This window comes from Ursus arctos, unplaced genomic scaffold (assembly GCF_023065955.2).
Source record: "Ursus arctos isolate Adak ecotype North America unplaced genomic scaffold, UrsArc2.0 scaffold_8, whole genome shotgun sequence".
NCBI classification, from domain to species: domain Eukaryota; kingdom Metazoa; phylum Chordata; class Mammalia; order Carnivora; family Ursidae; genus Ursus; species Ursus arctos.
In genome coordinates this window covers 9,887,221-9,908,151 of record NW_026623100.1, presented here as the reverse complement: position 1 = coordinate 9,908,151, position 20,931 = coordinate 9,887,221, and the positions used below count along the sequence as shown (strand labels likewise).

At 41.6% G+C, this 20,931-nt stretch overlaps 1 protein-coding gene across 1 annotated transcript in view; it reads right to left on the bottom strand.

Annotated features, from left to right (window-relative positions):
* Positions 1-20,931, bottom strand: part of AFF3 (ALF transcription elongation factor 3) — a 514,329-nt gene that overhangs the window by 13,222 nt on the left and 480,176 nt on the right. Inside the window, exons 14-17 of the mRNA XM_044378704.3 lie at positions 18,627-18,828; positions 16,239-16,360; positions 5,862-5,925; positions 3,369-3,505 (exon numbers count right to left, since the gene is read on the bottom strand). Of these exons, the coding sequence (XP_044234639.1) occupies positions 3,369-3,505; positions 5,862-5,925; positions 16,239-16,360; positions 18,627-18,828 (525 nt within the window). The remainder of the gene's footprint in view (positions 1-3,368; positions 3,506-5,861; positions 5,926-16,238; positions 16,361-18,626; positions 18,829-20,931) is intronic.

Sequence of the window (20,931 nt, the reverse complement as noted above, 5' to 3'; positions counted from 1 at the left end):
ATGCATTTCTTTGGGTTTATCCTACTTGGGTTTTTCTCAGCTTCTTATACCCATAGGTTTATGTTTTTTGCCAAATGTGGCAAGTTTCAGCCATTATTTCTTCAAATACTCTTTGAGTCCCACTCACTTCCTCTCCTGAGACTCCAATGATACACATGTTGGATCTTTTGTCACTGTGCTTGAGACTCTATCCTTTTTTTTTCAGTCTATTTTCTTTTTGTTGTGCAGATTGGATAAATTCTATTTTCTATTCTCAAGTTCATCAGTTCTGTCTGTGTTGTTTTATTGGGAAAGGTCTTCAAAAAGCTGTGACTGCCAGTTGACCTGGACCCTGTGAGCTGCACCCGTGATCAGAGGCTCCTCACCTCCTCCCCTGTCCTTGAAAAGTGGGTTCCACTTGCCTTTTCTGCTCCCAGAGGCTGCTGCAAGCACACAACTTTGAGATAGTGATATGGTGTTGAGAACATCTGCACAGCATACTTGGCTGATCCCAGTTAAGCCCTCTATTAAACTTTAAGATTTGGTGGGCAGATGCAGGGATCCATTCATCTTGTGGCCACCCAAGTAAACTTTTTCTCTTTGCTTATTAAACCTGCCACCTACCAACATGGAGTGGTCTGCCTCTCCCCTGCCCCCCACCATGTCTCCCTGCCCCCCATGTACAGGGGGTGGTTTCAGATTATACCTGGGAAGCTCCTGACAGGGTTATGCTCCAACACATCTCTACTCTACTACTGAGCCCATCCAGGGAGATTATTGTTTCTGTTATATTTTTCATTTCTATAATTTACATTTGGTTCTTTTCAAAAAATAACATATTTCTTTGCTGAGATTTTTAAAAAAAAATTTTTGGTTTCTTTCAAGAGAATTTATCATTGTTTGTTGAAGCATTTTTATGATGGCTGCTTTAAAATCCCTGTCAGATAATTCCACATCTGATTCATCTTGGTGACTGGTGTCAAATGGTTGTCTTTTCTCATTCCAGTTGTGATTTCTTGTTTCTTGGTATGATGAGTGAGTTTCTATTGGACATTTGGCTATTATGTTAGGAGACCCTGGATCCTACCTAAATCTTTTCTTTTAAAAGGAATTCACCCTATTAAGTTTAGCAGGCAGGTCCTGGCCTACTTCTAGGCTGCAGTTCCAATTACAATTTAATTTTCAGAGCCTACAAAATAAATATTATTAAAAAAAAATAAAGTTGCTTCAGGTTGAAAAAAAAATAATTTTCAGAGCCTTTGTGGTGCCATTTTGATTTGTGGTGCTTGGTATCCCTTGGGGAGAAAGGAATTCTCCTGCCTATGGTGATAAAGAGGGCATCCTGAGCTGGACAACTGTGGTGAGATCCCCCTTGCCAGCGCTCCCAGCCCCAGTGTCTTTCAGTGGGGAAGGAGAGTCTTAAGCCTGGGAGGCAACATGCAGATTTAAGTGGTGAATTAATGCTATTTTCTGACTCAGATAAGAAAAATTTCTTTTGCCTTAGTTTTCTTTTCTTTTCTTTCTTTCTTTCTTTCTTTCTTTCTTTCTTTCTTTCTTTCTTTCTTTCTTTCTTAAGATTTTATTCATTTATTTGACAGAGAGACAGCAAGAGAGGGAACACAAGCAAGGGGAGTGTGAGAGGGAGAAGCAGGCTTCCCACTGAGCAGGGAGCCCAATGTGGGGCTCGATCCCAGGACCCTGAGATCATGACCTGAGCCGAAGGCAGACGCTTAATGGCTGAGCCACCCAGGCACCCCTGTCTTAGTTTTCTGAGTAGTTTAAGGGTTCTGTTCAGTCTGAATTATCTAGAAAATAGATTGTGTTCTCCATCATGCAACGATACTTGCATCAGTGAACAAGTGCAGCACATCAGCACCTCCAGTGTATTTGACTGGCATCAGGATTTTATTGCTGTTTGGATTTGTTTATTTGTTTTTTAAAAATTTGAAGGCCTTAAAAGGGGCCATGCACACTCCAGTTCACCACAGGCCCTCCGACTTGCTTATTTGTTCATTCAACTATTTATTGAGCACATACTATGTTCTAGGAACTGTTCTAGGGATTAGGGATACATCAATAAACAAATCAGAACCCCTCCCCACCAAATTCCCTGTGTTGGAGGCACTTGCATTCTAGGACACCTTACTTCTTTGTGTCCATCCAGTGTCACCATTTTCTTACCTGCCTGTGGGTATCTGAGTCTGTACTTTGCTCTGAGGAAGGAATGGGAGAATCTAGGATCTCTTAGAGTCATTTTAAGTATTTTACTATGGTGATTTATTTTCTTCACTGACAAAAATAGCATACCATGTAAGAAAATAGAATGAGGAAATTACCAATACATTGATGTAGTAGAAATATATTAATAAGAAAAATGACTGAACAGTGTTGACTCTCAAAACATTCTTAAGAGGTGCTTTTTGAAGATGATGTATTCTCTGATGCTGGGATGACCATTTCAAAGGCTAGAAACTACTTACTGAAGGAGGGGTGGTATAAAATATCAAGTCGTATTTTGGGGCCAATGCGGATCAAAAAGGTTATAACCTAAGATGAATAGAAATCTTTCATCTGGAATGATGGGGGTACTAAAAAATATCTAATATTAGGTTGCAAAGAATTCCAGAATTAGAAATGTCTCTTAAAGTTAGTTTTGGGGAAGAATAATTTCACATATGAGTATTAAATATTATCCCAAGCAGTTGAGACATAAACTATATGACAAGGTTCTCAGTAGGGTTCATGGATGAGATTCCCTTCAGGGTTCATTAAAAAGACATTAAGGATGTGTCTTTCTGGGTCTCCATGATGGAGGACAAGAGTCTCCCTTCCAATCCCTTGACGTGCCTCTGTTAGAAACCCTGCTTCTGTTCACATTACATGTCCCAACCCAGGTGGGGGATAGTGTTTCCATCAGGTCTAAGACCAAAACAACATCAGCACCAGCTGAGACAGCATATCATAGGAGGGATTTCCTTTCCTAGAATCCCCCCTGAATCTTCTTTCCTCTCATCAAATACTCCTGAATCATTTACTGATGGAGTTAGGATTTTTATCATACTAACCTAAATCAGATTTTTAAGAAAGCAGCATAAAGGTGAAATTAGTTCAAAATCTGCCACGTGCCAGCTGGGTGAGGGAGGCATGTCACATCTCACTGGGACTCAGCCTCCTTCCTGCAGCAATCAGGGGTTAGAGGAGCTCTCCTGCTCGCTCACAAAGACAGCAAAGGAGGCAGGGTGTGTGAAAGCGCCTTGCGTTCCTCTTCGTGAGGATGAACACCAGTTCTTGGTAGCTGATAGTGCAGGCTGGCATTCTTTTCTCTGTATTCAGAGTACTGACACACATTCCTCACCCTCTCCACTTCCCCAGCAAGATGTGGTGCTTACCTGATGAGCTCTACTGTTTCCGAATACATTGTATAAGGAGATTTAGACTCCATTGGGCCTTGTTCCATTGCGTTTCCACACTCAATAAATGACAAAGCTGCTTCAGCGTAGTTCAAAGCCTTTCCAAACTTTTCCACCTGATCAACAGAGTTAATACAGTGTCTTCCTTGAGTATAGTTTTTTTAAATGGCATTGTCACATAGTCTATACGCTTTATTTGAGAAACCCAACTTTGAGTTTCAAAGTCCTGTGAATGGAGCTGAGAGAACAAAGCAATAGGATGCTTCCTTCTCTAGTTATTTTCACAAATTGCTACTGGTTTAGGGTAACTGAGTGAATGGTTACGGACAGAAAAATCCCAAATCCATACAACAGATGTCAACCAGAATTGGTCAGAACTACACGGTTGCTCTAATTTCTCTTTCTCTCTTTCTAACCCCTAATTGCTGGGCAACTTCTCTCCTCATCCCTCCATGCTATGCTAAATAAAAAATGATTTTGGAGGGATTATCTCAAGTTGTTTAAATTTATGTTAATTTCCCCCCACGTCAGTGAGGATATCCGAGAATCAGTGTCATATTCTTTGATTCTCATAAATCTGAATTTACACATCAGGTTCCTGTTTCCATGTATTGTTACTCTCTGCGGTAATTACATATTCTAAATTCGGATTGTATAATCTTCCCAGTTGTCACATATTCATTCATCAACCAAAACAGAATTATGCAAATACTCTACTAATCTAGGTCTTGCCTCTAAAAACAATTCTCATTCATAATGGATACTGCAGAAAACACCAATATAGAGTAAAACTCTCCCTCCTTGCCAAATCAAGTTTTTAAACAGCTTATAACCCTAAAAGGCCATAGAGAAATATTTCTTGGCAGCGCTTTTCCGACTAAGGAGGTAATTTCTTTCAACAAGTATTTTCTACAGCACCCAGTTCTGTGCAGCACGCACTTGATACACAACAGCTCCTTCCAGGAACCTAGAATATATCTGAAGAGAGAAAACGTGCCCTCACAATATAGTTCAAAGTGCAAGGCAGTCTGTGATTAACTGACAAAATGCAAAGGCAAGAGTCCAATGCAAAGAGATGGTAGGCATGGAACACTATATCAAAAACTAATGATGTACTGTATGGTGACTAACATAACATAATAAAAAATTAAAAAAAAAAACCAAAGAGATGGTAGGAAGGGAGCAAGTCAGGGGGTTCAGAGAGGCTGGGGAGGCCTCAGGGGGGAGACTTGAAAATGAGAGTAGGAAGGAATGGTATGATTTGGCTGGGTTTGGGGAGGAAGCCGATGGTGTGAGTAGCTGTGAGTGTGTGTAAGGCTCTGCGGCTGCAGGGGCCCACTGGCTGGCATGAGTGAGGGGCTGGGAGGGCACCAGCCTGGCTGGAGCAGCGTGTTGATAGGAAAGGTCAGGTTCGGTAACATGACACCGAAGGGACAATCTCGGTAAACCTTGGATGATTCAGGCAGAAAATTTCATTCTGCTTTAAACTTCAGTGCTCTTCTCCAATAGTGACCACGCATCAGCTTCTTCAGGTGACCAGAACACTCCATCAGACTGTGGGGTTGTGAGGATAAGAACTGGACCTTCCATTTCCCTTGTCTCTTTTCTGATAACTCTGCTTATTTCCCCTGCACGCCCGTGTACCTAGGCGGAGAGCTCCATACAAATAAATGTTTGATGGGCAACATCACTAGCACTGGGAGAGGAGCATGCTTCGGGTTTCAGCATCTTCAGCCCTGGAATAACACCCCGAAGGGCAATGGAGATGCCTTATTCCTCTCTGGCACCCTTATGCCAGTTAGGAATGCTGGAGGGGAACAGAACTGGAAGGTAGGAAGGAGTCTCTTCGGATGAGACCTTAAGATGGAATAACCATGTGATCTCTCAGAAAAAACCAGAAGTTTTCTATTTCTTGCCTGGAAGAGTCAAGCTTTCCAAAACAGGAGATTATCCAAGAAAGAAAAGTTATCTTTTTTTGAAAACATCAAATCATGGTGACTTTGGGGTCTTATGTGCAGCATAACAGTTTCTGTGTTGTACAGTTTCAGAGGAAGTACTAATTTTAGCAGATACATAGGCAGAACAGGAGTCTTTTTGAAAAGGGATTTGATCCTGGGACCAAGCCAAGGGTTGGCCAGGCTAACAAGAAAGAAAAATGCAAACCTAGATTTTTTTTTTTTTAAGGAACAAAATATTACCACCCACTGACTCCATTGCCTCTAGTTACTATTCAAACCTTAGAACTAAATTGAAATATTCATTTATCCAGGACTTTCTCCCAGTCAGACATTATTGGTTGAAGTCATAATTTATTGGGCTATGAGCACTTGATTATATAAACATTTCTCCATTTAACAGACCCAGCCATCCTTGTAATAGATTTTATAATTACCCCAGCTATATTGCCCCAGTGATGAAGCTGCAGCACAAACATAATTTGGAAGAACGTATCTGGAAAGAAAAGGGTCTTACCATTGCATCTGCTTTATGCTTCATCCGTTTAGCTTCTTGCATAAAATAATCTGCACTGCGTGGCCTACAGGAGAGAATACTAAATGTCATTATTGTGTAAGCACAAGATCTTTTGAAAATATTCTTCCCTTTTACTCAAGCTTGAATCACAATTTTCAAAGTCTGCTTAATATGGAATCAAGCATTTTTGCATTCCCAAATTACTGTGTATATGTGAAATATCACAATTCTTTTTCTCTTAAATTAGCTATTCAAAACACACTCAATATATGCAGATAGTCTACATTTATAGTGATTTTAACATGGTTCCCCAGTGTCTAATTTGTGAATCAGATTTCTTATTGCATGGTTAAGAAAATAAGTAAAAAATCTTATGTTACACAGTATTTGTATACAACAATCTCTTTTTATGTAAAGATTATAGACACACCTATAATAACTGTATGGATATGTATGGGTGAGCATGTTTATGTATTCTTATGAAAGTACATGTCACTTATATGCATAAATGGTACCTACAGTTGTTTGTATCTATATATAATTATTTTAGGGCTTCACAGTGAAACATGAAAAGAGGTAAAACTGTATCATTATATTCCAGTTGTAATGAAGTTAATTGTAAAGTGATGTCTACCTTGTAACAATGCAAACGTGGCATGTATTCTCCAGAGTTCTGATTAGCTAGCTGGTAAACATTAAGAGCAGACATGTGCATTATTAAAGCAATAACCCTGGCCAGCACTAACTCTGCTGGGAGATGAAGGTAATTTATACAGAGACTGATCCGAGTGTGTGTAATGATCCCAAGTTATGCTAAACTACTCATCAGACAGTACCTTTAAATGCTTAGTCTGATAGATTTTTAAAAATCTGCATACTCTGGGTACCATCAGCATAAACTTTTTTATATTATGGGTCTTTATATAATCAATAAACTTGACCTATTCATGAATATCCAATATAAGCCAGGACTTCCCAAATGAGAGGTAAGATATAAATAGTGATATTAATTATGGACTGACTTACCTATTGTTATATGCTTATTCTGAACTCTCTTCCTTCAGATTCTAATGGGTCTTTTCCCTTACTGCAATATTAGGTGGTCAGAGCATCCTTGTATCCAAAGAGGTCAAAGTGTTTGAAATACCATGTATACCATGACAATGACATCGCAATCTCAAACGTTTATCCTCATCTTAATGGTTTTAATCAATCAAACAAATAAACAAACCACAATCATAATAAATAATTAGTTTCGAGTACAAATCACAGAGGCAAGAAAAGGACCTTGGTTTTCTGTCTTTTACGTCCCCGTAAAATACTGTATTACCGTGGTAATGTGCTGAGAATATTTAACTTTTCCAACAAAGAAATAAGGAACATAGTTGCAGAATTTCCTTAATGTATAAAATGAAACTCCCTGTCCTTGGCTCATCCCTCTATCATTCTTCTTGCCACTCAGGCCTGAAACCTTTCCTTCATCTCAGTGGGTCTCTGTGGAGGTGGGGCCTGCGGGGTCCTTTATAGGAAGGCCCTGCTCCTACTGGCTCTGCTTTCTCTCGTTCATTTCCTAGATGTTCACACTTCTTCCATTCGAATGCATTTTAGTTGCCTTACTGTGGTTTTTCCCTTCCGGTCCACACATTGACCTTTGAATACATACTGAATACTGGTCTTGGATTCCAATTCTGCCAGTTTCCATTTTTGTTGTTACTGTCTTTGTTTTTTAATGGATCTTATGTTTCAGAGCAGTTTTAGGTTTACAGCAAAATTAAATGGAAAGTATAGAGAGTTGTCATATACCTCCTGCCCCTCTCCCACCAGCCTCCCTTACCTACCTTAACATCCCTCACCAGAGAGGCACATTTGTTACAACTGATGACCTACACTGGCACGTCATTATCACCCAAAGTCCATAGTTACCTTAGGGTTCACTCTTGATGGTGTACTTTCTGTGGGGTTTAACAAATGTATAACGACATTTATCTACTTATAGTATCATAGAGAATAGCTGCACTGTCCTAACAATCCTGTCCATTATTTTTTGTTGCCTTTTTGCTAAATGCCCCAGCATAGAAGACCAGACCCTACCTCTAGCCCGGACCCAAACCTGACTCCTGAGCTTCAGATGAGTTCCCAGAGCCTATCTGCTCAGGAGAGGAGTTCCAGTATCTTCATCCATTCCTCTTCCCTCTTATCAGATGCTGTGAGTGCATCCTCCTTGTAAACATCCTTCCCTTCCTTAGTGACCACATCCACTACCCAGGCCTAGGCTTTCATCACCTCTCTTGGCCTCTAGTTTCACTCCCTTCCAACCTATCCTGGGCTTTAACCCTTGACCAGTGTTTGTAAAACAGGGCTTTCGTTACATCACCATCCTACTCACAGACCTAAGATCAATCTCCAGATCCCGCGGGATCAAATCTCAGTTCGGGCCCCCAGTGATCTTGCCTAACCTTAACTGTACCAGTTACTCACCACGGCCCTCAACCAAAGCTACAGGTGGCTTCCTTGCTGTGCTGTTCACATGCCATCTCTGTCTCAGAACCTCTCTGCTCCTCCTTTCCCTCTCACCTGGAACACTGCTCACTGCGTGCATATTCGCTGAGTGCCTTCTAGGAGTTACCTCTCCCTCAAATTCTTAGGCTGTGAGGTTTTCTTGGTAATTTGATCCATGCTCATCTCTGTCCTTCCTGGCTGTCCCTTCTTGTTTCCACTACACTTTTAGGCATTTAATTACCTTCTGAGCTGTATGGCTACAGTCCTTGCACATGGGCAGCTCTGTAGCTGGTACATTTTCAGCAGGGAATATGCTGTGGACATCTTTGATCTTCCCCACCCTAGAGTTTTGGGCACATGGTAGAAGGTCCATGAATCCCCCCTGAATAGCACTGAATTCATTTTGATCTTAGAAGAGAGTGGTGGCTTCTGATGGGGTGCAGCATCACAGCCAATAAGCCAGAGAACGTCTCCATGGCAACTTGAAATTCTCCACATCATTATCTGCTCCACACTCTAGTATGTGAGTTTGGTCAATTTTTTTCTTGCCCGGTTTTGTAGACCTTGTCACTAATAGGTCATGATTTCAAATGCATTTCGTTTTCATGAAAGGATTCTCCTGGCAATAAGCTATGGCATCTTAGTTTTAACTAGCCTTCTAAGTTAGCCTTAGGGATGGTGGTGTCTCCTAATTCTTCATATATGTTCCCTAATCAACACTGTTTTCATCTGCAGTCTATGGATGTATTTTTTAAACCTGAGATGGAGGCTGAGTCACAAGCTCTCACAATAGTGTACGTGGATAAGTAGCGCATCTAATTTTCTGACTGTATCATAGCAGCTGACGCTAACCCGAGATGCTGGAAAAAATGTACCGTCCGGAGGCCACTTACAAACACATTAGTGTGAATGCTCATCTTCGCATGTAATGGAAGGCTCCCTACACTGAGTCACTGAAGATTGCCTGATGGTTGGCTCATTTTCTCCTTTCAGGTGATTTCCAGCACCACGCTCCTAGAGCAGAACATTATCGACGCAGTGGGGCCAATGGGACGCCACCGAGGACTGTCCAGCAATGCAGGGGATGCGTGCTATCGTGAAGGCATCACTCTGACGGCAATGTACAAGCCAGGAGGAAAGGAGAACTGTCATCACCGCTGTGGCAGTTACAGACTATCATTTGGCCAAGGTACTCCAATAAAATCTAATTATTTCAGTGTTCAGACAGATTTGTGATTTATTCTTCTAGGCTTTTTTTTAACATGAAAAGCCTAGAGTTTTCGTTTTTCATTTAGATAATAACATTCCTCATATAGTTTTTTTCACAGTGATGGTATTTTATGATGATACAGCAGTAAACCTAATAGAAGTTCAATTAAACATCATACATGTAACTAACTGTGTATCTTGGGCTCTTCAGAAATGGGGCTTGCGAGTGATCTTTTTAAAAGGCAAGGCTTAGCCATGTATATCTTTGTTGTAAGAGCTCTCTGCAACAAAAAAACTGAACACTTGATCCAAATAGAATGTTTTCTTTCTTCTCCTCACCCTCCCACTACCCCACCTATAAACACACAGCCTTAGTTCTGAGCAGCAACAGGGTTTGAGCTACCCCGATATTTCTTCTGGCACAGGAGTAGTAGTAAAGCAACCTTGCTTTTTGTTCTGCTCTGTGGCAGATACCGAGTTGAATGGTCTCCCACGGAGAGGCTGGCAGCCTTCTTTCTGTAATTCCTACCTCTGTGAAATGCACCCCCCACCCTCCCCCCACAAGCAGAGCCGCCTGTTTTGTGAAAACTGGCAGGGATGGGAGCTCAATGTGTTTGAACAAACAGGTTCCTTGGCACAGCAGAAATCTGGATAATTTTCTTAGGGAAGTTGAAGTCCAAATCAGACAGATAGGCAACTGCATACCAAATGAATCATCATCTGATATCCTGTCAGCTTGTCATCTGATAAGCCCCATGGGTGTTACTGTGTCCCTCAGCTTTTAAGTACTTTCTTCACAAAGAAGGACATGTAAGAAGTTAGGTACAGACACCCCCCTGCTTTCTGAAAGTTTGTGGTATGCCACTTCACTTTTACGGAAGACCTAGAATGGTTTTTGCTAATCTGGAGAGGATTTTCATGCTTCCAAAAAAAGGCCTTACTGTACTAATGTAGGTCTTTCTTCAAAGTGAAGTGTAGTGCAAGGCGAGCTCTTGGAAAGAGCTTTACACAATCTTGGCTTGCAAATGGTTTCATAGGGATGCTCTACCTTCAGATAGCGGAGGAACCTGTAATTCTTTTTAATCCACTAAAGTGAACACGCCTGAGGAGGGCACTTCAGAGTCAGGGTCTCTGGCAGGCTGGGGTTGGCTTTATGAGTGTTTCTTGAAGGAAGCAGGCAGACTGCATTTAAGCAGCAAGGATTCAAATGCAGGTTTTGTTTCCATTAGCCTGATGCTGGCTGGGGCCCCCGGGTCTCCAGAGCCTGGCTTCTCAGAAGCACAAGTGATCACTCGTGTCTCGTGCAGGTCATGGGCTCTTGCCCGTGACTGCTTCTCTCCTGGTCATGCACAGAAAACAGCATGTTTTCCAGGATGCACAGGCTAAGTGGAGCAGGTTTTTATCATTCAGTCCAAAGCAATTTTCTATTGAAATGGAAACTCATCACTTTGATTGTTGTTCTTCTCTGGGTGTGACATTTAACATAAAATAATTTTACAAAACCCTTAAAATGATCAGAGAACTAAGATTTCAATCAGGGAGGTCTGAAGGCATTGTCCTTCACTACTCCCCACCACCCCAAGCCCAGTCTTTTCCTTTCTCTTTTTCTCTCTGTTTCAGTTAGAACAAAATAACTTGGCTGAGAGACCGGGATCTCATAAAGGAGAAAATTCCATATGAAGAGCATAAAGGTGTACTAATGTGGGGTGCCTGGGTGCTCAGTCCGTGAAGTATCTGTGTTCAGCTCAGGTCATGTTCTCAGGGTCCTGGGATCCAGCCCTGCATCAGGCTCTCTGCTCAGAGGGGAGTCTGCTTCTCCCTCTGTTCTGTGCTGTGTCTCTCAAATGAATAAATAAAATCTTAAAAAAAAAAAAAGGTGTACTAATGGTCTACCAGGAAAGGTGGGAAAGGGGGACCCTCAGGAGAAGAACAATGGCCATAGCAAGCGCAACGTGGGAGCACCTTGCCTCAATGTACTATCACCTCCTCAAGGGTTTCAACTGGTGTCCTTTGACTATATCATGCCACAGGAGATCTGACCTTTTACGTACCAGAGTCTTCCCATCCTCTATAAAATTAAATCCTTTCAGCTATAGATTGCTGAGCGTAATTACATCACAAATGCCAAACCTCCTTCCTTCTCTGCCAGCCACATTTCACACGCCATGGCCTTCAGTGCCTCGTGGTTGAGGGAGTCTTTTCCCAATGTCGGGAGGTTTAAGTAGCTGGGCTCCTTTTACTGGTGCCACAGGGACAGATGGAATGTTTGGTGGTTGTGCTGAATGTGATGATCGTGACTGACTCTTCCTTGTGAAATATAGGCAGGAGACAGTACATCCTTCTGGGAGCAGCAGGCAGTTCTGGCACTCGGGATTCGCTGGCTTCCCAACACAGCAATATGGCTGCTGGGAAAGGAGACTTGATTTCCCAGCCAAGCATTTCACCACTCAGCTCTGCTCAGGACTTCTGTACTGAGGCCTTCACGACACAGTTGTTCTCTCTCGATGTTCCTGGGCCAAGAACTCCCCTGTCACTAATTATGACACAAAGTAATTTGCAGCTCATGGCTTCGCACTAATAAGATCAGTTTCTAGGCTTTGAGTTGAATCAAGTGCTGTCACTCATTGACATAAATTCTTACAGATTTTTTTTTTAAACAAAAGTTTGGCAATCACACCAGTGTCACCTTAAAACCGTGGCTGTCAAGTAGTGAATGTCGAGCATGGCTAAATGTCGGGGAGGAGGTGCGGACACGCTGCCACCAATCTGAGCCTGCAAATTACGCAGAACAAGCTGACCTGGATCACATTTTTAAAAACAAGTGTTATTTCCTTCAGTTCCATCTGCATCCCGAAGACGCAAACTAGGTGCCTGTTTAATTGGTAAGTAACATAGGAAAAGGGGCTTAGAAGCCCGTGAATTTAAATTCACCTGCATGTAGATTCTTTATATTCACGGTGGAAAAAAATTGCAGGCATTACTCTCCTGGGAATGTTATTCTAATTCAGCTGTGTTCATTCAGCACTTGTTATTAAGTGCCCACTGAATTCAGCTGTTGTCTGAATCGCATGTTTATTCAACCATTAACCAGTATTTATAATACAAAAGGATGAGTTTACTTTTTTTCTAGAAGCTACATGATGTGGCTTTAAAAATTAAATGACAGTGTGGCATCTGTTCCTTCTTGGATCACTGTAACTGGATTTCCATCAACTCTAAATTACTCCTGGGCGATTTCTCTAGCTCTTTCCTTTCTATTGGTGGCCTCTCTGGTTGTTTCACTGCTTGCTGACACCTTCAGTGAGGAGAAGACAAGAAAAGTGACAGGAGCCAGGTCTTCATCTGTCAAGGAGGCTGCTGGTGGGGAAACTGGCGCAGAACAGAGCAAAGCAGGAAGAGGCGGAAGTTTTGTGGTCCCAAGGCACCTTCCGGGGGAAACCACCCATGTGCCTCCCTACCTCCTGAATTAATGACTGAAGATTAATTAATTGCGTATCTTAACTCCACCCAATGTATCTGGTCCTTAGGAAGCACTCAGCACAAACCAACTGGACTTGGGAGACATTCTGTACAAGTTTAGGTGACTTCCTAGCCCAGCCATCTCTTTAGGGACACGGATTTTTATTGTTTTAAGGAAGAGACGATGCCTAGTTTTGCTTTTCAAGCTTCAAGGATCTTCCCAAGACTTTCTTAGTTCAGTGGTTGAGTGGCTGTTGGAGTTGCATGTTTATTTTACTGCTGTGGATTTCAAATCAACTGGAACATGACATCTATCTCTCCATATGATGGATATGTAAGAGTGCTTTTTTATTCTGTTATATCCATATCCATAAAAAGAGAAACAGTTTTATTGTAGCTGTCAGCCAGAAAAATTATACATATTGCTAATGGGAAGAGCGAATGATAACAGCTTCTTCGTTGACACAGATAGTGAAAAAATTATATTAGCAATAACCCTGGCAGATTGAGAAACATTTCCTCTTGTAAGTAGTCCAAGAAACTGCAGATTGAAGCACGGCCATTTAGTTGTTGCTATTTCTGACTTAGCTTTTTGGTCCATATACTGGAAAACTCCTTATATGTAAATTTTTCATATGTATGTTTAATATCATTGTATTCATACATGTGATACCCTTGTGTGTGTGTTTAAATATCATGCCCTTAACATCACCTGCTGGAAATTTTGGATGTTTTAAGCACCTTAGGGTCTAATGCACGTTGTGTTTGATCACGGTATTAGATTATGACTTCTGAATGCAAACCGTGATGTTGTCATTAGACACAATACTGATCTCCCGTTTCTACAAATGGTTTGAGCTCACGTGAACAGTTATACCATCAAACCCTAATTATATATGTAGTTGACTGAGGGACTGTCCTCCCATTACATGCATCCACCCCGGGGATTAATTACCATCTCCCTCGCTCGATGCTTAGGTCAGTGGAAAAGCCGAGGGAAGGGGAGGTGGTGAGGGCCAGGAGGAGAGAGTGCTGGGGCTGAGTGCAGCTGCAGCCACCATGGGAAGAAGAGAAAAACACATGTGCTCCTGGGCCACCCTTAAACTTTCATAAATCCAATTATCTTGGAATGTGTTCAGAAAGTGGAACAAACCAAAAATGTGGATTTGGCTTTCAATTCCCCAATTCTGTGCCCTTAATTAGCTCACTGAAGTCCAAGTATAAACTGAGGACTACAACTTCGTTTTCTCATTTCTCAAGAAGTCTATGGGATGAGTAAATAGAGCGTGTCTACACTCTGGGTGACGTCAGGGCCGGAGAAGAGGTTGGGTGGAAGATGAGGCTGGAAGAGTCATCACTTCTGCACAGACGGTCATCCTCAGGAGATCTCATCTAACTGGGTCTTAGGAGAACCTCCGGGAGAGAGGTGTCATGACTATCATTTTTCCTGATAAGGAAGCTGCGCCTCGAAGACATTTGGCACCCTTCACTTTTCCAATTTTGGGTGGGGTAGTGGTTTATAGTCTGTCCCCTCAGCCAGACTGTAAGCAATAAGAGGACAGGATGTCTTAGTGCTGCGCTCTGTTCCGCCCCAGGATTTAATGGGGCGCCTCACACAGACATGCACTGGATGTGTGTTAAACAGTTAACGCTGAAAACAGGATTCAAGCCAAACTCTTGAAACCGTATCTTCTGTCTTCCAGGCTTGTCCTTGACACATATTTTTTTTTTTTCCTAAGAGCCTAAATAATTTCCAGGATCATTTTATCACTTCTCCTTTGTCATTTTCCGCATCTCAAGAGCATTCCAGGATGTTACTTTTATTTATCTTCTTCTCCTGTTTCTTCTCCTTTTAAATTGATGCTGGGAGTGGAAGCAATACTTGGGTTTCAGGCGCTTGGGCTAGGGCAAGGATGACAGGATATTTTTTTCCCGTATAAGAACTGTTTATGCTATTATAAAGAATATAGCATTTTAGAAGGAAACAAGCCAGTAACAGACACATGAAAAAATGTTCAAAATCATTAGCCATCAGGGAAATTCAAATCAAAACCACACTAAGATACCACCTTACGCCAGTTAGAATGGTAAAAATTGACAAGGCAAGAAACAACAATTGCTGGAGAGGATGTGGAGAAAGGGGATCCCTCCTACATTGGTGGTGGGAATGCAAGTTGGTACAGCCACTCCGGAAAACAGCATGGAGGTCCTTTAAAAAGTTAAAAATTGAGCTACCCTATGACCCAGCCATTGCAGTACTGGGTATTTACCCCAAAGATACAGACGTAGTGAAGAGAAGGGCCATATGTACCCCAATGTTCATAGCAGCATTGTCCACAATAGCTAAATCGTGGAAGGAACCGAGATGCCCTTCAACAGATGACTAGATTAAGAAGTTGTGGTCCATACATACAATGGAATATTACTCAGCTATCAGAAAGAACAAGTTCTCAACATTTGCTGCAACATGGACGGCACTGGAGGAGATAATGCTAAGTGAAATAAGTCAAGCATAGAAAGACAATTATCATATGATTTCTCTCATCTATGGAACATAAGAACTAGGAAGATCAGTAGGGGAAGAAAGGGATAAAGAAAGGGGGGTAACCAGAAGGGGGAATGAAGCATGAGAGACTATGGACTCTGAGAAACAAACTGAGGGCTTCAGAGGGGAGGGGGGTGGGGGAATGGGATAGGCTGGTGACGGGTAGTAAGGAGGGCACATATTGCATGGTGCACTGGGTGTGATACGCAACTAATGAATCATCGAACTTTACATCAGAAACCAGGGATGTACTGTATGGTGACTAACATAATAAAAAAACATTAAAATAAAATAAAAAAAAGAAGGAAACAAGCCAGGAGTGAACTGCTATTATTCTTTGCCTGTTATAATTTACAAAAACAAAAATGCTTCTCTTTCTTGTAGCATGCAACTGCCAACAGCCAAAAAATGCAGGTGCTCAGAAATGTAAAGCTCATGAGTGCCATCTGCCTTAGCTTCTTGGCATCTTGGATGCAACCCCAGCAGCTCTGGCTGTTGTAGCTGTTCAGAAAGCCCACAAGGACTCAGGGGTGCGCTCAAAGTCAAGCTCCAGTTCTCTTTGAGAAGGCAACACATACCTGACCAAGTCATGCATGTAACCCTCCTACTCGCGGAGTCTTGTTTTACCTTGCCCCTCACCACATCAACAAAGAGTCCACACTCACATATCATCGAAGACAAGTTTCTGCCTCTTGCAGTCCCTGTGGCCGTTGGCACCTGGAGACCATGGCTCTGTCTGTGGCCGTGACTTGTGGAGAACGTTTTCGGAATTGTTGTGAGTGGCTTTCTAAACAAAAAAACAACACACCAGTCTTTCAGAAACCCTGCTGAAAGAGCAACCCACTGTTCTGTGTTCTAGGTTAGAACTGATGATCCCTTGTGTTTAAATTTATAAAGAAAAAGAAATACATGCATTCCAGTTCTCGTGCTGAGGGCTTTTACACATGTTGTCAAATGTCATTCTTATAACAGTATCAAAAGGGAAGTTCTTAGTGGTCCATTCTCACAGATCCAGAAACTGAGGCTGGCTGAAGTTAAGAAACTTGCCCGAGTTCAAATAGCTACTGTGGGTGACGGCCAGGGCTTACGACTCAAGCTTCTACTTTTCCCAGTTGGCTAGACGAGTGGTTCTCCAAAGTGAACTCTGCATCAGAATCATCTGGGGGGTCCTATCAACACACAGACAGCTGGAACCCCACCCTCCAGAATTGAATTTTGTAGGTATGGAGTGGGGCCTGAGAACATTGCATTTCTAGCAAGTTCCAGGTGATGCCAATCCAGGAACCAAACTTTCAGGACTGCTGACTTAACCATCCCTTGCAAAAGAGAAGTTGTTCAGTACTGATTCTCATTAGCTGTCTGAAGAATAGGAAAAGCCAAAGAGAATAACTAGAAATTATTTAAAATGTGTTTTTAAAAGAAACACTATTGATCTGTAAAAATTAAAAACATTAAAAGATCATATTCCCTGGGGATTCAAATATTTATAGCACACCTATTGTGTGCTAGACCCATGAATGATAAAGCGACTGTCTTTGGTTATGAAATTCAAGTGGATTCTTCCGAAATAATTAAAATGTGTTGAGTGTATACAAGTGCTTCTTTAAATATGGACTGATTTTATGTGTAGGTCAAGCGTCTTGGTTGTAAGAGCGCCTGGGCCTCTGTGTTTCCTTTTTGGCACTCATGGTGGTTATTACCGATGTGTGTGATCTCCCATCTACATTGTTCTCCCCAGAAAGACTGTGAGCTTCACACAAGCCCAGACTGAACCTGCTAGATCATCATTGGATCTCCATTGCTTGGCACAGTGCCTGGCACACAGTAAGTCCTTGCTCAACAGACAGCTGTTTGGTGAAAGAAAGAATGACTGACTAAAGTCTGTAATTATTTTACAATTCTCTGGACATCATAGTTGTTTTTATATTAGGATCTAGAGGTGAAGAAATGTTTTGTTTGTTTTAATTTGAATTGGTAGTTTTTTATTCCAGGTTTTTCTAGTAGGGTCTTCGCAGATTCTTTGAGCCTAGAATTAAAGAGAATTGGTCCCAAATTAGGGTGCATCAGCGGGTTATTAATTTCCTGATGTTACAAGATTTAGGCTCTTGCCAGACCTTCTACCAGCTATTTTACCTCTTCAATTCATGAGATGGAACATTAAATATTGCCTCCCCCTCTTTGCAAAACCCTATTCTCATGTCTCATCTCTCTGCCTGTCTCACAAAGCCCCACTGGTATTGATAGCATGGTGGTAACCTGAGAAAACTCGGGAGGAGGGTTTGCAATTAAATAACGTGCCCCAGAGGATGTATGTTCCAAGGCCACCAGCTGTTAGGAGTGGCAATTAAGAGGAACTAACATGTAGTGTTAGTTGCATAGGTATCCGTAGGTACAGGTTCTTCAGATAATACTGGCTCATTTAAATCTTCTCACCACCATTTTGCAAATGAAACCAGCTCAAAGAGATGAAGCAACTGGCCAAAGTTACATTTTGACTAAGATATGAGGTTAGACAGACTGTGGACCCCAGGCCCCAGCCCTTCCCCAGGGCAATACAGGCAGCTGGAATCACCCCTGGGAAGGTTGCTGGAAAAGGGATGGTGGCCAGGTCCCACACTGCAGCCACTACGCTGGTCACCAAAAATGGAGTGGGAATCCCATAGCTTTGGCTAGGGTTTCAGTCCCAGATTTAACTCTGCCCTGGGGCAAGGAATCTTTCCAAATGAAAAGGCTGGTTGATCCCAAACTCCCAATTTACAATGTCTCTGGATAGTATTCCTTTGGGGCCATTTCTCTTCAGAGGGGGCAATGCAACCCTACAAAGAGAAGTCCTAAGCAGAAGAGGCTTACGATGCCTCTTCTGGTTTCTTCTTCTGCTGCTCTCTGTGGGAAGAGGTCATGGGGCGTGCTGGTTCACTGCGTCTTCCCAGAGCAGCTTTTAGGGATTCTTGCGGGACCTCAAGCACGTGTTTAGGCTGTGCTGGACAGAGGAGTGTAGGGGTGTGCTCGCTTTTACTTTTATCTTTATAGGGAAAGGAAGAGAATCAACATACCGTGAGGTCTCCGGCATGAGACTGTAGCTGGTTCTCAGTCTTATGCTTTTTGTTGGAGGAGGCAGAAGTGAACAAGCCACTGCCATTTGATCTGCTGGAAGAAGTTAAGTCCTCGCTGGAGTATTTGTGTTTAGATGCATCCGAGAGGGGTGAGATGGGTGACCGGAGCATTTTTTCATTTTTATTTATTGGTATTGCCAAGCTGAAAAAGGAAATCACAGTAATGGAATGTCACACAGTCAGCACAGGGAAAAGTAAATGTTTTATATATGACCCAAACCTCCCATTAAAAACCTGCTGGTAGAAAGGCGTTTATTGGAAATTATTATACCAGGAAACAATTTTATGGCCTTAGGACCATAACAAACAATAAGTAAATTTTACTCATTGTTTCCTTACTCATTTTATCGGAATGAATAATAATTCTGGTGTTAAATGCCTAAGACTAAGACTTTCATTTTCCTCAGTTTTTCATCCAAGGATCTCAAAATACATAACAACTTACTATTTTCCTAACAAGCCTAAGCAGCAAGTAATGGGAAAGTCAATCACATGATATATAAGTTCTCCACCTCTAAAAGGACTTTTGATAACATCTGAGCTTGTACTAATTGTTATATGGAGAATAACAGAATCACAGAATAATCTGCAAAGTGTGAGGCCAAATTTCAGTTTTTAGGTTTCTGGGCTAACCAGACATTGATCAGAATAAACACAGAATAGAAAACTGTCATTAAGCATTATAGTCTCTGGGGGTGCCTCGGTGGCTCAGTTGGTTAAGCATCCAACTCTTGATTTCAGCTCAGGTCATGACGTCAGGGTTGTGGGATTGAGCCCTGCACTGGGCTCCACACTCGGTATGGAGTCTGCTTAAGATTCTCTCTCTCCTTCTCCCTCTGCCCCTCAACCCTTCTAAAAAAAGTTTCATTTTCTGATTTCTAGTTCCTTACTTCACCTCCAAAATTAATTGTTTATGCCAGAGGAGGACAAATGCTGTATAATTTCACTTATATGTACAGTCTAAAAAACAAATGAACAAACAACAAAAATTGAAACAGACTCATAAATACAGAAAACAAACTGGTGGTTGCTGGACAGGAGGGGGGTGGGGGCAAGGGGATTAAGGCGTACAAACTTCCAGTTATAAAATAAATAAGTTATGGGGATAAAAAGTCAATAATACAATAATAATTCTGTATGGTGACAGATGGTGACCACACTTATCGTGATGAGCATTTCACAATTTATACAAATGTTGAATCACTATGCTGTATACCTGAAACTAATAAAATATTGTATGTCAACTATACTTCAATTAAAACAAAAAAACCCCACAAACCACTGAATAAAACTATTGTCTATTCCTGAATATAACTCTCCCCCACAATTAACCACCAGAGAAGGGAGTCACTCATATCTTTGCAATGTATGTTATGTTGACAGGCCTCTCTCCATTACTTTACCCTGAAAAAAAAATTGAGAGAAGACACATCAACCTGAAATAAACTCAAACATTGCTAATTTGGGAAGCCCATAGAAGTCACTTGACAGAGTTAGTTAAAAAAGGGTAAATCCATTTAACAAAGACTTAGTCACATTCCTGCAATTATTACTTCTTAATTGCATGTGTTGGCTATCACTGCCAACAAGCCATTAAAGTCACTTCGAAAAGCAATTTCCTTAGCTGGTGGTCACAGTGTAGAAATTACAAACACAGGCCTCTACAACAGATAATAAAGCCAAGGTTCTTAATGTTAAAGTAACAAGGTTCTTAGTGTTATGCAAATAGATCTGTGCAGGGATAGAGTTTCGGTGATAGATTTCTGGTTCAAAAAGTACTGTGCAGTTAATAACCTAGAAGTGAGAAGATGTGTTCTGGAAAACTCCCTCGGGCAAATCAAAAGTGGCTCAGGGATGATGAAGACACGATGTTGTAGATGTGAACAGTCTGTGCATAATTGTGTCTTGACATGTGAGTGAAGAAAGTCATATTTCTAAATCTCTATTATTTTACACATTATGTGGTTTGAAACGTCAATAGAAAACCAAATTGTTACATTAAATATTGTCATGGACCTAGGATTATTTCTTTTTCATCATTATAAGTTTACATACTCAAGTTGACCCAAAAAACTTTCTTTGGATCTCACCTTTGGGATAGGTGATCCCCTTAAATACATTCCCACAGTACACAGACCACCCTTCCTAGAAAGAACTCGAAGCACTTTTATATGCAAGGGTCATTACGTAACATAAATAAAGCTATCGGAGCTAGAGGCTCTGCCAGGCAAAGGCTCTGGAGTAA